Raw genomic sequence first — 19,286 nt, 5'->3', positions numbered from 1 at the left:
GATGATGATCTTTCATCCAGTGTGAAATATCCAACAGGCAGGCTGAGATGCGAGCTGGAACCGAGGGATCATCAGGATGAAAAGAGAGGTATAGCTGGGTATCGTCAGCATAGCAGTGGTAGGAGAATCCATGTCTCTGGATGACTGGTCTTACCTTGCATCTTGTAAAAAAAGAGGAAAAATAGGTGCCCTTTATACACATAATCCAGAAGGATACAAGTTCTTTAAAAATATAGTTCCTTAACTATAAAAAACAAGCAGACACGTATTACTCTTGCAAAATCTTTAATTAAACAAAAGTATTTCAACGTTTTGCACAGTTATCATGGAGGTGGAGCTGACTACACATTTCTTCTCAGCAGCTTTTAATTCTCTGCTTAAATAAACATGATTTTAAATAACAATGCTCAGTAACATTCAGGCGTACCATACTTTTATAAAAGCTCAGAAACTATTCAATGAGCCGACTCATTATTAAACAGACCCAACCATCCATTTTTGAACTGCGGCGTTTCGAAATTCAAACAGTGTTTTGCTGTAATAACTCTATACCAAACATTTTAACGTCGATACAGATGTGTGAATCTGAATGAGGTGGATATAGTTCTTCTATATATAAATTACATATATAACAGATGAGCAGTGCTTGAATGTGAAGGTGGCACATTTGGTTAAGCGTCTACAAAAACATTCATCACATAAAGACCCTCCTGTTGACATTTCTCAGTTCATCCAGCAGGGGGCGACAAGTACCTGTCAACAACTCGCTCTTTGGCAACTCCTATGTACATACAGTTTCTTGTACTTCCACTTTTGACTGTTTTCGTTTGACAATCTTGAATATTGTGCTGCCCAAACGCTCTATATTTTCACCTGTTTTCCTTGTATCTCAAAGTCAATAAGCAGAATAGTTACTGTCGGTCAAGGCAATGCCCAAGTGCCTCAAGTATCTCTTGGAAAAGGCGACAATCATTTTTGGTAAACCACTCCAAATTGAACAGCTCCATAAAACACGGCCCAAAATGACAGTTCGCCTCATTATTACTCTGTAAAATCCTTTAAGTTGGTTTTAAGTCCCGTTTGCTGGTAATAAATGAGCGTTTAGTAGGAGTTGCAGATCTCTTGGCTCGGGTGAGGTCTGGTTGTAAGGCTCATTTGTGTGTGGAAGGTCACTGGAGGGGTTTGATAAGGTAAAGCTTCTCGCCATGTTCGCTGGTAAAGATGGGAGCTTTCTTGTAGTGCTCTAAGAGTTCATCCATACTGTTGAAGCGCCGCTGACCGATACAGTAAACTTCGTTGGATAACTGCACCTTGAAGTGTTTGTTCTTCCCGACTGCTTTCAGAGACACTGAGAAATCACTCGGCTGGAAAATAAAACAAAGAGAAACAGAATTGATGTTTAGTAAAGCCTACAGATGGCGCCATTAGCCCTAGATTTCTACAAACTTTACAGGCAGCATTTGAAGTGCTTCTCATAAGGCAGGGTTTTTTAAAGTCTAAGACAGTGGGCCTCCCTTTTGACACAACTTATCCATTGGCGCCCCCCTCCTCCCAAACACACACACACACTATATATATATATATATATATATATATATATATATATATATATATATATATATGTATATATACTTACAGTATATATACTGTATAAAGACACAGACAGATGTCAGACTGTTAACTCACTTTTATCATCATTTGCATGAAAGTGCAATTATTTACAGAATAATAATAAGTATTTTAATATAACGTTTTTAAAACTAGGATGATGGTTCAATATGAATAGAACAGATCCAAGAACTGTCCATTCCAGTCAAAACAGTTGAAGTTTAGCGGGTCTCATGCTGTCATTAGCCAAAATATCTTGACAAACCCCACATAAAGGTCGTGGTTCATCAGCTGGTCCTGTCCACGTAAATCCTAAACTCAAATACTGATCATCATATCGTCGTCTTTTGGGTTTAAGCCCTGAACTTGAAGGCTTTGAATCGGGGGGTCTCAGAAACCGATCCCTTGTATTAGCAGGCATATACCTGTATTGGCGGGCTTGCCAAACAGAAGCGAATTCACAGCTATGGCCTTCTGGGTAAAAAAGGTTTTCTTATTTTAGACGTATTACTTTTTTTTTTTAGCTTTGTTTAATTAAAACGTTTAAATATAATAAAAAATACATATAATAATTAACCTTAAAAATTATATTTTTATTATATAATATATTTTTCCCGCGCCTCCCCTGACATGCTCTGGTGCCCCCCAGGGGAGGCGCGCCTCACACTTTGAAAACCCCTGTCATAAGGTATGTATGTCAGGGGTCTCCTCTGAAATTTGTATGCATTTTAGAAATAATAATAATTCATTGATTTCTGTTTGCTCCCCTAGTCCAGATTCTACTGTTGTTGGATCCAATTGTTTTTCCACAAAAAAATCCAATCATAAAATCAGGTTTTTTTTTTTTTTTAGACCTTGTCATCTCAAATCCTTCTTCTATATCTTATTGGAACAACCTTTTTGATTATATGGTCGTATGTGATTTTTTTTTAGTTCAAATAAAACTAAAGAAATATCTTTTAAAATTATTCACAGATTTTATCCAGTCAAACAATTTTTACAAAAATTCAAAAATGACATTGACGTCTCTTGCTCTTTGTGTGAGACTTCTTCTGAATCTGTTGCTCACTTGTTTTGGAAATGTCCCTTTGTTAAATCGTTAAGGTCTGATGTGAATTTTCTATTTGTCCAAATGGCTTGTGGTGATTCTTCTTTAAGCTATAGACATGTTGTTTTGGGGTTTTATATTGAAGAAAAAAAAATTCCTTAATTCAAATTTTTGCATAAACCTCATTTTATTTATTGAAAAGTTTTTATACACAAAAGCAAATATACTCAATGTAAACCTTTGTTTTTTAAACAAGAACTGGAACTTTATTTAAAAACCATCACAAACTTTTACAACAAGAAAGCTATTAAAACGTATAAAACGTGCTTTATTTAATATTCTGCATTATTTTTTTTTTATTTTTGTCATGTGCCCACATTTATTTTATTTTATTTTTTGTTTCTTTTTCTTTCTCTTTGTCTTTCTTTTGCTTTACCTGTATTAAATTGTTAAATTTTTCTTGTTGCAAAAAGTAATATTTGTATTGCTTGTACTATACTTTTATCAGTTTCGTATTTCTGTTTGTTGTAATGGCCTGTTGTTATTGCAAAAAAGAAAAAAAGATATGTCAAGGGTGTCCACAATCGGTCCTAAAGGGCCAGTGTCCTGCAAAGTTAAGTTCCAACCCCAATCAGACGCACCTGGGCCATATAATCAAGCTTTTACTAGGCTTTCTAGAAACATCCGTGTAGGTGTGTTGAAGCAAGTTTAGAAACCCCTGCAGTATGTGAATGACCACAAGCATTTAACATTACGCACCATTAATGTAGTTACAGGATTGGTTTTGAATTTACAAAATCAAACCAATCCTATAATACATATAAGTTGTTGGTTCCAAAACAACACTGAAAGTCAACTTTTGAACCCCAGCTTTAATCCTGAGTTTATGATTGTATGTGCACATGAAAAAGAGAACAAAAATCACATGCAACGAAACCTGGTAAACATGAATCACTTCTCAAGTGTTATTAACATTTTACTGCTGCTGAACATGAGCAATTTCTATATAAAGTATACCCCTGCTGGAAAAAAAAATGCCTAGGCTGGTTGGCTGGTTTTAGCTAGTCAACCAGCCTGGTTTTAGAGCGGTTTTAGCCATTTCCAGATTGGTATTAGATAGTCAGGGTGGAAAATGATAAGCTAAAACCAGCTTAACCAGCTTGGTTTAAGGTGAACATAGCTGGTTTTAGCTGGTCATCTCCCAGCCTGACCAACTAAGTCCAGGCTGCAAATTGCTGGAAACCAGCCTGGAAATGGCTAACACTGCTCTAAAACCAGACTGGTTGTCTAGGTTAAACCAGCTGGTTTGAGCAGTTTTTTTTTGTCAGTAAAGCATAATTTAAACTCTAACTAAACTTTAAATTAAACATATTTTAAACTCCACTAAATCAAACAATATCTGATTTAAAATGATAAGCTGAAAGAGCCAAAGTTACTCAAACAAATGTATGCACTCCATAATATAATTTAAATCGACTCAAATAAGTATATATATATATATATATATATATATATATATATATATATATATATATATATATATATATATATATATATATATATATATATATATATATACACACACACACACACACAAGCAATATATATATATATACTACAAGCACATTCTGCATGTTATCTTCATATATTCATATATTTACGTACAAAAATTTAAGCTAAAAGCTTCATATTAAATGTAAAATTAAAAATGCTTAACAATTAAGAGGTTTGTATAACAATATGAATGAATCAATACAAACCAGTTGATTTTGTCTTCAAAATTCATTTGTAGCAAGGCAAATTGGGGGCATGAATATTGTGTCAGGAATGTGACATTGCTCACAAATGATTGGTCTAATTTTGTTGTTCAAAATTAAGTTATGATGGCACTGAACACGCACTGAACACAGTTGAAACTCTATCATGGCTCCTAAAATTATGAAGTGAGGGGCTAATTTGAAACTTGGCCAAAAAAAAAACAAAAAAAAATACATGACTATGCCTCTGATTGCTCATACCTCCTCTCCCGCATCAGGGTGTGCGTTTACTATGGGCAATGTGACGTATTGTCATTAGAGTAAAAAACGTCATATTGCCCATAGTAAACGTGCACCCTGATCTGATACAGAAAACATTGTTGAAAAAAGTAATTTATACAGTTTTTGGGGCAAACAAACGTCTTCTTGGAGATTCATATGTTTACAGTTGAACTAAGTCACATGGAATGTTTTAAAGTTTTTGGTTCCTTTTCAGAACTTTAAATGTCTTGAGACTGTTGCTGTCTAAAAAGGATGAAAGAGAAAGTCAGACAGTTTAGAAACTGTCATTTATTCATTCTCACCATACTTAAGGTCTTGGTAGCATCCACGTCGGATAAAAGAACAGCATCTTAACTCGGATGGAGTTGCCATTTATTGTATAGTAAATTGGACTCATTCAAAGTGGCATCGCTGCAAAAAAACACGTACTGGATGCATGCTACACTTCCGACTGCACAATGTGTTTTATTTTTCGTATAAAGTTTTGAGGTAAGGGGTGTTTTCATTTGCCATCAATCCAGTTCATCAAACTCTGTCCTTTAAAATCAAAATCAAAAGCGGAATATATCTCCTCATAATAGCCAGCGTATTAGCGTGCTGCTACATTAAAAATATATGATTTGATTTGCGCTTCTGATTGGTTCTCGGGATATAGAGGCTTTTGCGGTCAAAGCCAGGTGGCATTTAGCGGCTTTTGCATACAAACTGCTATTGCTGAATGCGGTGACGCTGTGATTTAAATGACTTAAAGCAAATCTAGTTGTTGATGGTGTATTATGTGCTTAAGACATTCACTCAATGTCATTATCTCATTTTTGGCAGAATTGGTGTTTAGCAGCTTTTGCATCTGAACTCTTCATTTCTTTCTAACATTGTTTGTTATTTTATCAGAATCACGAACACACAAAAGAGATATAAGTATTTCTACCTTTAACTACCATAGCAGTTAATAAGACCACATGCATTTCAGTGTCTGCTACTTTTCCCTGTGATTAAATATGCATGCCTCTGTTGCCTAGCAACTTCCTACAATTATTTTCTTTTTGCAAAAACATAACTTTACTTCAGATATGTCTGTCAAAACAGCATATTCAGCACCTATATAAAAGCTCTTTCCCTTGCTTGTGAAAGTGAAAATGAAAGTGAGGTGCGAAAATTCATGGGTGGTCTAGTAGCTTAAAAATACATTTATAGGTTTTATTACTAAAAATATCATATTTTTAGAGTGATGATTTAGGTATATATGACAACAGATGTTCAAAGCTTAAAGGGGAAATGAAGCACCCAAGCTTAAACTATTTTGTACAATTGGATTCCACTTTAATGAAAATATATTAAGCAAACTCGATTAATGTTACCATTAGCATAAAATGGCATGTTTTACTATAGATTTTAGACCTAAGGCGCCGCCATCTTGGAATATCGCTGTGTCTGATGTCACAGGGTTGGTTCCGTTTCCTCGGCTGAAGATACAGTGGAAGCAATGGACTGAACACGGAGACTTTAAAGCCTAATTTAACCCAATGCGTGAAGTTGTGGATGTGAAGCTGGTGCAAATACAAGCATCCGATGTGTGTTTAATATAAAATAAATACTTATTCTATTTTTCTTTTCTTTCTTTTTTCCCTTTAATTAATGATCATTTAATGCGCTTTGGACCACTCTCTGTATTATGCTGCTTGACTGCCTGTATGGGTTTCAACAAGGTCTGGTGCTGATGTAATGGGGAGGATTCTTTTTACTTTTCACTACTACAGCTGCTCACTTCTTTTTGTGTTCAAATCAAACTAATGTAGTTGCGGTTTTTCACATGGCAGGTTTACGTGCTTCATACATGTTGAGAGATTGAATTGATCGACTTAAAAGGTAATATTTCTAGACATCGCTTCATTTGGTCTGGACCAAGGGCAACAAATGATACATTGTTGCATTTTCCGCCGTCTTTAGGTCGTTTTTACACCACACTGATTGCTTTGGTCCAAATCAGTTGAAAAGAGCCAAAATGCAGTCATCTGAAAATGTCCACATCACACAGTGGCCAGATGGTTTTTGAACAAATTTCCTAAACTGTTTTCGGTCAGAAATCACGTGCGGGAAATGCCAATGGAACTCCCCTAAGTAAACAAACAGACACAAAATGTCGCTATGGAGATACGTCTGCGCTGGCTGATTATATCCCTGCTTATAGGATATAGTTTGTACACATCACTTTATACAGACTATACATCTTGAAAATGAAGCAAGGCTGCAGCTGGAAAACAATGTTTTAAGGCATTGCAAATGGTGATGGCACATTGCAGGTAACTTCAGGAGGCGTGAATTAATTTAGCTAAACTGCGACATAGTCATCTTCCTTAAATATTACCAACGATCCATCAGGGAATGTTTTTCCCTCTCTGTCTGTTGGTAAAGCGCTGTCAACAAATATTTTTCCTCCACATTCCATAATGCACAGCGCATCGGCCTATGGCAGCTGGATTAGTCCAAAAAGGCACCTAACTTTTTGTAGTTGGGTCTGTTTTAGTTTGGATCATATTCTCACCACAAACAAACCACTCCAAGGTTAGTTTTGAAAGCATATTGAGACCACCTCTTCAAGGAGGTCTCGATACGCTTTTTTAGTTTGCTTTTGCTGTGCAATTGAGTACGATTGCTACATTCACGCCAGCCCAAACAACCCGCACCAAGAGAGAAAACGAACTCTAATACGAATCAACCGAACTAAATAAGGCACGTGTGAAAGCACCCTATGATTTTATGTGTAGCATTAATCTGAATGTAAATTGTTTGTATTAACAAAAGAACAAAACACAACTTAAATACTTGCATTTGTTGTATTTGCACCAGCTCCATAATGCACATCCACAACTTCATGCATTGGGTTAAATTAGGCTGTTCAGTCTCTGTGTTCAGTCTGTTACTACCAAGGCAGTCAGGCAGCGTAATACAGAGTGGACCAAAGTGTGTCAAATGACTGATAATTAAAAGGGGAAAAAAGAAAAATAGAATAAATACATACATTTTTATTTTAAACACACATCTGATGCTTGTATTTGCACAAGCGCCACGTCCACAACTTCACACATTGGGTTAAATAAGGCCTTACAGTCTTCGTGTTCAGTCCTTTACTTCTACTGTATCTGTTCAGCTGAGGGAACGTAACCAAGCGACAGATTCCAACATGGCGGTCTAAAAACTAAAGTAAAACATCACGTTTTCTTCACAATGGTTACATTAATCAAGTTTGTTAAATATATTTTCATTATAGTGGAACCCTATGTACAAAATAATGTAAACTTAACTGAGTGCTTCATTTCCCCTTTAATTTTAATAAATCAATAGATTTTTTGAATGTAAATATGGCGTCTTATAAGAGAATGGTCAGAACGACTGCTATGTTAACTCTAGTAGTTACAGTCTGGTAGTTATTGTGTTTAAAACTGTAATCTAGTATCTGTATTTTGAGTAGACCAAAAAAACAACAACTGTGGACTCACAGAGGACTCGCTGTCCCGCACGAGGAAGTCTCCCTCCACCCCTCTCTCATTCAGCGCACACTCAGCCTGGTGTCGTGTCACGCTCCCATAGTACCAGTCTTTTCCGGCGAACAGCCCTGTGTGGGATGGTCCCGTGTGGCTGTTCTGCTGGGAATGTGAGCCTGAGGCTGTCGATAATGGACCATCGTTGAGCACAACCACATAGTTCTTTGGCACCAGACCCACCTGCCCACGGCAGTTCTTACACCTCCACCACTCTGGGTCGTTCTCTGGTTTCTCCAGCACCTCCATTATCTCGCCCTTCTCAAAGTTCAGCTCCTCCTCCGTGACGGAGCTGAAAGGGTAAAGCGTCTGAACACTGTGAAGCACTCTGGAGCTCTGGCCATTACTGAGGCCCGGCTGTGAGGAGAAGACAGCGGGAAGGTCAGCCGACGTGTCCTCCATCTCCTCCTCCTGGACGTAGTTGGAGGGGAACCAGCCCATCTGACCACTATAGCTGCCCCTCCACCAGCCGTCACTGCATTTTTCCATCACCATCACCCGGGACCCCTTGACCAGACTGAGCTCGTCCTCTCGTTCTGCATTATAGGCAAACTTGACTATGGCCGGAGTGTTCAGGTCATATATTCGTTCGGCTCCTCCTCCATTAGATGAGTACTCATCTGTGCTGGGCGTTGGAGAGGCTTCCCGTGTGCTAGTTTTACGCTTCGTTTTTCCCAGGCCTGAGAAAGAGAAGGAGAGGCATTAGACATCAGTAAAGATCTTTATGTTAAACTTAAGCCTCAGAGCTACGCTAATTAGAAGTTGAAAAGCAAGGGCAGCACTATTGATTAACTCAGTAACTTCATCAATACGAATCAATTCCTGCTGAAAGAAGACATGTGATATCATTACTGCAGACCACCTCATTTCCTCTAAGTGTCCTCTATGTCTTGCTCACATTCCTAGAGCCAAAATAGGCACCATCGCTCCTCCGAAAATATCTAAATATTTATTATTGTTTTCACCACAGGTGACATTTTGAATTTGGCTGATTTATACTTATGCGCCAAGTGCACACGTATTCTCTGGCCCAGCCTTTGCGTGGTGGTATAGCTCTCGGCGACGCTGATGCACATCTCTCAAAAAATTTAACTACACGACGCAACGACGCATAGTGCAAGTTCTGTAATTGGTCGGCTTAGTATCACTGACGAGTGTGGGTGGGACTAAGAGCCACACAAAACCCATTGAAGCGAGTCTTTACAAGTGTCGAGTCCTGTGAAGGAGCTCCAGATGGAAAGTTTTGTTTTGTGTTGACCTTATGTACACACCCACTGTACATATACACTTGCAATCATGTTTATTTATCTTCACACTACTGATTATTAATAGCAACCTGTACAAATTTTCATATATTGTAAATCTGTTCATAGCTAATCCAACCTGTATATAATCTTGATAGTATATCCATCTGTAAATATCACCATAGTTTTTCTATAACTGCACTTTATAACTTATACCGGTATCCTGCACTTGCTGCTATTGCACTGCTGGTTAGACCTAAACTGCATTTCGTCGCATTGTACTTGTACATGTTTAATGACAATAAAGTTGAATCTAATCTAATCTAATCTAATGATTAAAGTTGTTGCACGTCAGCTGGTTCTTACCTCAAAATGAGTGAGTTTGAGCTACTTGTACAATAAGGTAGCGTTCAGAAAAAACAAAACACTCACGAAAAAACTCAACACAGAGAAACAAAAACCTACAGCTAGGTTGAGTTTCAGGGGTCCGTTCTTCGTACCTCGCTTAAATGATCTAAGATGATTTGGCAGATCTGGGATCTTTTAATCTTGATAACTGATCTCTCGCTAATTTGGTTCTTCAAACAAGTTCGCGAATCAGATTAGAATGTCTGGATGAACTGATCTGAGATCGCTGCGTGTGTTGTGAAAGACAGATCTATCGATCCTCGAAATCATGATCAGCAATGCCATGATTGGCTGAAGGCACAGCAGCGTAATGACATCATCTGATTAATATTTAATTATCAATGTGAGCCAAAGTACATCAAATTAGCAGTAAACAGTTTGTTAAATATGACACGCAATAACTTTCCACAGTTGTTGTGAGCTGCAGGCTTTACACTTTCTTGTGTCAAGAGTATTCATCATGTATTTCAATGCATATCAATGTACTTAGTTCTACATTTAGAAAAGATTTTCTTTATTATAGTAGCCGTTTTTTTAATCGCTGTATGGAATAACTGGATGTTTACAAAAGCATTTTGATATTGGTAAAGGCGTCTGCAACTTTTGTGAAGCATAATCACAGGCATATTAACTGCCAAAACATGTTTATGACTGCATAAATGTATTATTTCTTTTTTAAAAAGTCACATATTTTGCATTTCTATTATCATACACAAAATGTACTAAAGCGATCTAAAAAGTTCATATCAATAAATTTTCTCTTTGCACCACCAGGTGGCAGTCGTTGTACTTTCATTTCAGGGGTGCAGATTGCATAAGTTTTATTAATATATATAACTTTATTTATTTTATTAATAACTATAACTTTATATATATATTTAAAATATTAACTATTTACCCAAGTATATATAACTACTACTGTAAGAAAATATGAGAATTCGGTACATATATACTTTCTTTATTATCTTTGCTTGAACTGAGCCGATCTAATCCTGTTTATTGGAATTGAACCTGCTTCCGATCGGGTTTGAGCTAGCAGAACTGTTGCTATGACAACAACTCTCGGATCAGCTTTGAAGAACGAAACGATCCTGGATCGTGTCAAATCGTCAATATCCAAATCCAGCTAACTGAGTAATCCACGTACGAAGAACGGACCCCAGATGTGCTATTGCAGAGCAACACAAACAGCGAACAGAAGTATACCCACGTGACCTACGGTGCCTGCCTTGTGCGTAGTCGTGCATTGATACTTTTGTGTGCTGTTTGCGTTGCTTTGCAATAACACTTCCCAAACGCTAGCTGGGATTTTAGGTTTTTTTTTTCAGTAGGTTTTTATGTTCCTCTGTGTCGAGTTTCTTTGTGGGAATTTGTTTTATTTCTGAATGCCATAAGAAGCTAAAACTCTCATTCAGAGGCAGGAGCTGGTGCACGTGCAACAACTTTAATCATAAGGGTAAACACAAAACATGGGACTTGACACGTAAACACTCGCTCCAATGGGCTCAAGGCTCACGACACCGCCCACACTCTGCACAGCTACCAAACCGACCAATCACAGAACTTCCGCTACACGTCGTTGCGACATTTATTTTAATTTTTTGGGAAGTATGCATAAGCGTCGGCCACAAGAGGGCAATGCGACCTCGCAAAGGCTGCGCTGAACGATATGAGTGCGCTTGATGCTGAAGTATAAATCAGCCTTTAGACTCTCTACGTCAGACAAGGAACACACACATGACTCTGCCCTTATACAGTTGAAGTCAGAATTATTAGCCCAGATCTATACAAGGGTTATTATGCTACAGTTTTGCATTTGACCATTTTATATAGATAATATCATGATGCTCACTGTGATTTGTCTTGTGCTGGCTTCACACCAAAAGCAGAGCACTTAGCCACTCGCTCTAGTTTAGGACTGCATGATACTGGGAAAATATGCATTATTGTTGTTGAGTGTTTCTTATGATATAATTAACTTGCAAAATGCTATCTTATCGGGAATTTAAGAATTTATTTATCTATGTAATGAGCATATTAAAACAGTAATGGGTATTTTTTATGAGCTAATTAAATAATTTAAAAACAATGTCAAGGTACAAACATTAAGTCTTTAAAACACAAATGACTGGAAACACGTCACAGGCTGTCTCGCCACGGTTGAGTTTTGCATTCCATGAACTTGCTATTAATAAACACAATAAATAATAAAATAAAACAATCTAATTTTGACATTTGTGAATTGATTCAGAATCATCTGCAGAACAATGCATCTAAAAATTACCCCCCCCCCCCCCTTCTGTCCAGATGAACACCAAAGGGTTGACCCTTTCAACCATCCCAAGAGTATACTGATTCCAAATCTAGGATGATTTTTAGAGTATTACATCTTCACAATGTCATTCAAGACCCCACAAAATGGTGTTCCATGAAAAACAGACAGGATAATGCAGAGAATCTCAATGAGCAATCGGTTCAAGACTGCTGCTTGAATTGCTTGCCAATTCAGTGCAGCACAGGATAAGGATCAGTCTCAGCAGACAGCAACTCAGCATTTATGAGAATTTGCACTGAATGTTCCCCTGCAAGAACAAAAGCATGGTGGCTAGACCTCATTCATTCCCGTATTAGCCATAGTCCATTTGTGATTGGACTGAGGAAAACATCTTAATATCAGATGTAAGCAGGGTCTTTAGTAGACAAACCAAAAGATCCAATGGAAGAACTATGTAAATAAGGACCTATGTTGGTGGAGCTTTCCTGACAACAAGACAGCCAGTACAAACAATGTCACTTCATCATCCAATGTTTGTTTATGCTCCTGTTTCTCACTCATCCATTCAACCTTCTTGATCATTGCAACAAACATTACTTAGTAGTCAGAACCTGGTATAAAAAGAAAGTGCTATTAGAACAGCATAAATTATGACAAAAATGCAAAACAAAACTGTTAAACCCATCAAAGAACTTAAGTATTTATTCAATTGTATAATTCCTTTTCAGATTACTGATGCCATTTTACTGAGTGTTTCTGCTGGTACTGGCAACCTTAACAAATGACGTGTTTTGCTCATCGGCCTGTATTTTTTTCTGAAATATCAAATATCAAAACTCATTATTTGCAATGGACAGTAGGTGCAGAGTCAGAACACTTGTCTTGCACAAAACACTTTCTGGAAATAAGAAACCTCAAGGTTTACTCAAGATTTAAAAAAAAAATTGTGCTGAAAAGGCATGAAAACTGTGATTTTTGTTCCACTGTTTATGACTAAACTTAATTTGTTTGTTTAAATTCAGCCTATATAAATGAGTTTGTAACCACTAACCTTAAAAACATTTAGTAAATCCAATAAATAATTTTTATTTGTGTAATACAACCAATCAGGGGACAGAAATACAATTATATCCATTATACTGATGAGTTTCAAAACAAACAGGAAGCAAAATAAGGACAATCAATCAGTAAAGTTGTTGTAAATAATTGTTTTAAGAGCTGTTTTAAAGGTCTGGAGTAAAGAAATAACTTGGAGACTTGTGGTAGTAGAAATGTAGAAAGCCCTACCACCCACACAAGTTAGATGGAATTTGTGTACTGCAAGCAAATATTCAAAGTTATATCTCAAAGTACGAGCAGGGACACAGCGGGGAATTAATTCTGAACGGTAAGAAAAGAGTAAAGAAGGTCAATAGCAGATGTTTGCATGCATGTGAAACTTGCCCCATATTTGACTTTTTAAAAACAATGCTTAATTAGTCCAATATGTTGTTGTAGCTGCATAAATAAAAAAAAAAATTAAATTAAAATTAAAAAAGGCACTGATTAAAGGCTCAGTATGTCATTTTTACCTCTAGAGGATGCATATTTGCAACAAACAAAGGTATCAGCTTGTTAAGTTGCAACATATGGAACACTGTTTCAGGGTCCTAGCCACTACTCATTTGAATTGAGAAAATAGTTGTTTACATGGCTTGACATGAACTTTTTTGATCACCAGCTCCTGTGGTTAGTAGTTTACCCCTATTACAAGCGACTCGCCATTTTTTCTAGCCGCAATTTTTTTGTTGGAAAAATATATTTTATATGCATAAATTTGACTTTGCCATGCTAAAATTACTTGATTTAGTTTTTGTGTTATGTCCACATGCCTCCTCGGTCCTTTAACTTTTTTGTAAGTTGTAATCTTGATCAATGAGCAAGAGCAAATGTTTTGTGTTTTCATAGGGCCGCATTGCAATTAGTTTTATTTGACTTTTCAGGGCTCAACACTAGGGATTTACCTTTTTTTATCTGGCCACAACAAACTTATTATTTCCTTGCTACAAAGTTTAAATAATGGGTCAAAACAAGCAAATTATTACTTTTTATTCAGCAAAAATGTTCTAAAAAAAACGTACAAATTATTCTCATTTATCTAAAACTATACACAGCAGTCTGTTGAGGCTAAAGGTCCCAGATCCCCAGATAACTATACTATAGATCAGTGGTCATTAAACTTGTTCCTGAATGGCCAGTGTCCTGCAGATTTTAGCTCCAACCCTAAGCAAACACACCTGAACAAGCTAATCAAGGTCTTACTAGGTATACTTAAAACACCCAGACAGGTGTGTTGAGGCAAGTTGGAGCTAAACCCTGCAGGGACACCGGCCCTCCAGGACTGAGATTGGTGACCCCTGCTATAGATAAATGGAGAGTTAATCTCTTGTTAATTAAAGCAATGTTATTGTAAAGGATGATAATTATCCATAAACAAAAAATAAATGTAAGCAAAAAAAAAAAGCCGGTGAAAAACATTCCGTGTGCAATAGTAAAACCGATGATCGTGCACACACACGGTTAACGTTAATAACATTACTAATCTGATCAAAGAATTGTTAAAGTGAAAGCAGCAACCGCTGCTGCTTACAAAATATCTCGAGCTCTCAAAAGTAGCAGGACTGTGCATACATGAGCTTCCAGTCTATTGTAAAGAGAAATGATCGCACCAGTTGCGTTTTAAGCACAGTTGCTTGAAACAGGGAAAGGGGACATGAGAGCTTTTAAGACAATGACGTCAGTGAGCCAGGATCGACTGTCTCACCATGTGCCTGATCATCCTTTCATTCAATATTCACCTGTTTTTTTTTTTTCTCTCGCGCCAAAAGTTAATTCGTGCTGTTTCCCGATTCTAAGATCACATTTGCTAGCATAGTGACAAAGCAGCACTGGCAATTTAAAAATTTGTTTCAACCCATCAAAGTGGCTAGTGAGGGTGTCTGTTCAACCCCCCACAGATGAAATCTACCTGTATTTGGCGGGTTGGCTGGTGTTAATGTCAAGCCCTGGTTGTTCATGAACACATTTTAGTCATATCACACATTAAAGCGAATTCGACATAAAGAAACTCGACATAAAGAAACTCGACATAAAAACCTACTACCAGCTAGTGTTTCGGAAGTTTCGTTGCAGAGCACAGGCACCGTGGGTCACCCATTCAACGCAGAAGAGTAAACCAGCCTTAAGTGGACTATCACACTGAACATGCTTTTTGTATTGAGAGGCGCCTTTTTTAAATGATTTACTAACGGGCATGAGTATTTTGCACGCTTTGCGTTCACAGTTAAAAAAAAAGTCAACTCTGGATGGAAAAAAACACATTACGTCAGTCGCGTATTTTTCATTCTTCAATCAAATGAAAGCAGAGGCGGGGTTTCCATTAAGGTGCCTACAGTGTTTGTGTTGTCAAGACAACTACAGAAACTTTTGAAGATGGAAGAGAGACAAGTGGTTGCAGTTTTGAGTTATCTGGAGCTTTATGACTTTACAAACCTTTAATTTTACAATGTTAATTAATATCAAAATTATATTAACATCAACAGCAACACTCCCGCACAATACACAACTGATTCAGTTATTGACTAGTGGCATAAAAACACGGGACATGGTTTGCCTCACTAGTTAAAATTGCTCTGGATGTGAACATGGATGTGTACATTTTTCTGGATGTGAACATCCTTTAAAGCATTTGGGATAATGTGCAGTTGAAGCCAAAATTATTAGCTGTCCTGTGTTTGTTTTTCCAAATATTTCCCAAATAATGTTCAACAGAGCAAGGAATTTTTCACAGTATTTCCTTTAACATTTTTTTTTCTTTTGAAAAAAGAAATGTTTTTGTTTTATTTTGGCTAGAAAAAGTTTTTTTCAAAACCATTTTAAGGTCAATATTATTAGCCCCTTGATCAACTTTTTGTTTTCGATAGTCTACAGAACAAACCACTTAGATATTGTTAAATTATGATATACAATGACTTGCCTATAATTACCCTAACTTGCCTTTTAATAATCTAGTAAACCTTTAAACTGCACTTTCAGCTAAAATAATAGCATCTTGAAAATTTATCTTGACAAATCGTGACCTTAGCATTAAGGTTCTATCTGACATTTTTGTCAAATTTGAGTTATTGATATATTCTTTTTAAATGACAACTTGTTTACATTATGGGATGTTTTTTCCTAAGTTGTTTACATTTTAAGACTTTTTATTAAAAACAAAAAAAAACAAATGTTACACACATACTGTTTGATATTTGCAATGCAAAAACCTTGAAGCTCAATATCCCAAAATCATTCAGAACTCAGATAGAACCTTATAATTCCAAGGTGACAAAATATTATGTACTGTCATCATGGCAAAGATAAAAGAAATCAGTTATTTAAATAATACTATTTATAATAGTAATATTAATAATAATACTATTATTATAAATACAATAATATGTAAGAAATACTGATGTACATGTTTGTGTTTTTAGAAAAAAATATGATGCATGGTTATAGATTTTGTATAAAAAATTTTGCTGAAATAAGGTCCAAAAAAAGCAAACTGACTGGGCCTGAACAAGACTTTTGAGTGTCCAGTCTTGTAGTCTAGAATATTTACTCACCAATTAGGTGAAACTTATTCTGTTCTGTCTTTCAAAAAAAAAAAAAACATTACAATGATTTACATTTTGTAAAGTATGTTTTGGGTCAAAATATTGTATGCGTGGGAGTGACAATGGTCATGAATAATTCACACTTAGAGAGACAAAAGACACTCCCCCACTGGCTAATGTTCACCCATCAAGTTCTTGAGTAATGCTTGTTGTATTACTTTTGTGTATTATGACCATGTTAACACCATGGGTAAACAATGTATGTGCACTTATACAGCATGCACAAAAATATATTTAATATGGTATAAAACGTGTTTGCAAAACTGTTTTAATAAAAACTTTCTTGTGTATAATTATAGCATTAAATAATAATTTCAAAATGACTGAAGTAGCGTAAAGACAAAAACTTTAAAAACAAGAATAAATTATATTTTAAACATGAAAAACAATTACTTTAAATCAAAATAATATTTGAAGACCTTTTATATGTATATATTGCTTTTTTTTTTACTTATCCCAAGGTCTCCATAATCCTGGACCAGGCCGTATCCTGAGCACTTGCTGTGGTGGTCACGGAGGAGTAGAGAGCATGCGATTAATTATTTACCCTAATTACCCTGACTTGCCTTTTAATAATCTAGTTAAACCTTTAAATTGCACTTTCAGCTAAAATAACAGCATCTTGAAAATTTATCTTGACAAATCGTGACCTTAGCATTACATGGTTCTATCTGACATTTTTGTCAAATTTGAGTTATTGATATATTCTTATTAAATGACAACTTACTTACATTATGGGGTGTTTTTTCATAAGTTGTTTACATTTAAGACTTTTTATTTAAAAAAACAAATGTTGCACACATACTGTTTGATATTTGCAATGCAAAAACCTTGAAGCTCAATATCCCAAAATCATTCAGAACAGATAGAAACTTATAATTCCAAGGTGACAAAATATTATGTACTGTCATCATGGCAAAGATAAAAGAAATCAGTTATTATAAATAAGTTATTAAAACTACTATGTTTAGAAATGTTTAGAAAATCTATCAATTAAACAGAAATTGGGGGGAAAACATAGGAGGGGGCAAATTATTCAGACTTCAACTGTATTTACACAAATCATCACAATATATAACACTGTTTTAGTGGCTTCGGGATATTTTAATGAAAATTCATAATCATCTACATATTGTGTTGTTAATAAGCTTGGAGTAAATTCTAAATTGATTTGTAAAGCAAAAACACTGGATGCCTCCAGTCGCACAGCTTATTAGTAAATAAAACCATGAACACGCATCGTAACACAAATGAGCAAACAGAACTCAGCAGTTTCCTTCCTGTAGCAGTTCATCCATGCACCCCTCTGTGCACACACACAAAACTCTCACCACTGCTTTACTCACTCAGTAAACAACACACACTCACTTATTGTACCTCTTGTGCTCCCCCTCCATCTTAGCACACCTGCAGAGCTTACAAAGACAAAAAAACTTCCTCTCTTTACTATGAGAGAATGAGCGAAGAGAGAGAAAGAGTGCAGGTGTTCATGTGTCCGCTCGACTGAGAAAGAGAGAGTGAAGGTGGCCTAGTTTTAGGAGCAAAAAGCAGCATGACACACCATGTGTTTATTTTTAAGTGGCGTGTTGCGAGACGGAGACGCCAAGCATGGCATGTTACATTTAGATATGGCGCATTTTCATGCAAATATGCTGAAAATCTTGCTGGTGTTGTGCTTTCTTAATGAATGGAATGGAGCTAAATATAAACTGAATGACAACTGATTTCAGGTGCATTCAATCGTTAAAATGAAAACTTCAAACTTTTGACGTTTATCCAAGTGAAGCAATTAAACAACCAAAAATAAAAATAAAGAAAAAAACTATGATAGAAGCTTGGTTCTATTAATTAAACAGAGACAGATCAGAATATTGGGTTATAACATTTTGATCACATCCTACTTTAAACTTTAGTTCATGTGTAATGTAGCTGTATGACAATAAACAACATCTCTGAATGTAATATGCCTAAAGTTTAACCCTCAGTTGTCTGAGGTGATTTTGGGGCCCCTAAGATGTTTTGACAAGCCCTGACATGTGTGCTTATTTCAGCTACTTATTACATAGTATTGGCCAACAATACTATTTAATACAATTCTATTTTTTATTCAGCACAAACTGTGCTACAATAATATGTGAGAAATACTGATGTACATGTTTGTGTTTTTAGAAAAAAATATGATGCATGGTAATAGATTTTGTATAAAAAATTTAACTGAAATAAGGTTCAAAAAAAGCAAACTGACTGGGCCTGAACAAGACTTTTGAGTGTCCAGTCTTGTAGTCCAGAATATTTACTCACCAATTAGGTGAAACTTATTCTGTTCTGTCTTTCAAAAGAAAAAAAAAAAACATTACAATGATTTACATTTTGTAAAGTATGTTTTGGGTCAAAATATTGTATGCGTGGGAGTGTCAATGGTCATGAA

At 36.1% G+C, this 19,286-nt stretch overlaps 1 protein-coding gene and 1 long non-coding RNA gene across 4 annotated transcripts in view; one reads left to right on the top strand and one right to left on the bottom strand.

The window, feature by feature from the left end:
* Positions 1–19,286, top strand: part of LOC148679693 (uncharacterized) — a 120,361-nt gene that overhangs the window by 766 nt on the left and 100,309 nt on the right. The gene's annotated exons all lie outside the window — the stretch shown is intronic.
* The window catches only part of nck2b (NCK adaptor protein 2b), a 96,791-nt gene continuing 77,773 nt past the window's right edge, over positions 269–19,286 (bottom strand). Inside the window, 2 exon segments of one of the 3 annotated variants that reach the window (NM_001003492.2) lie at positions 269–1,364; positions 8,193–8,914. In NM_001003492.2, coding sequence (NP_001003492.2) covers positions 1,170–1,364; positions 8,193–8,914 — 917 coding nt within the window. In that variant the 3' untranslated portion in view covers positions 269–1,169. 3 annotated transcript variants of the gene reach the window in all.

The sequence above is a fragment of the Danio rerio genome, chromosome 6, assembly GCF_052040795.2.
Source record: "Danio rerio strain M-AB ecotype USA chromosome 6, GRCz13ab, whole genome shotgun sequence".
NCBI classification, from domain to species: Eukaryota; Metazoa; Chordata; class Actinopteri; order Cypriniformes; family Danionidae; genus Danio; species Danio rerio.
Note: the sequence above shows the minus strand (reverse complement) of the source record. Positions and strands in the feature narration are given on the sequence as shown.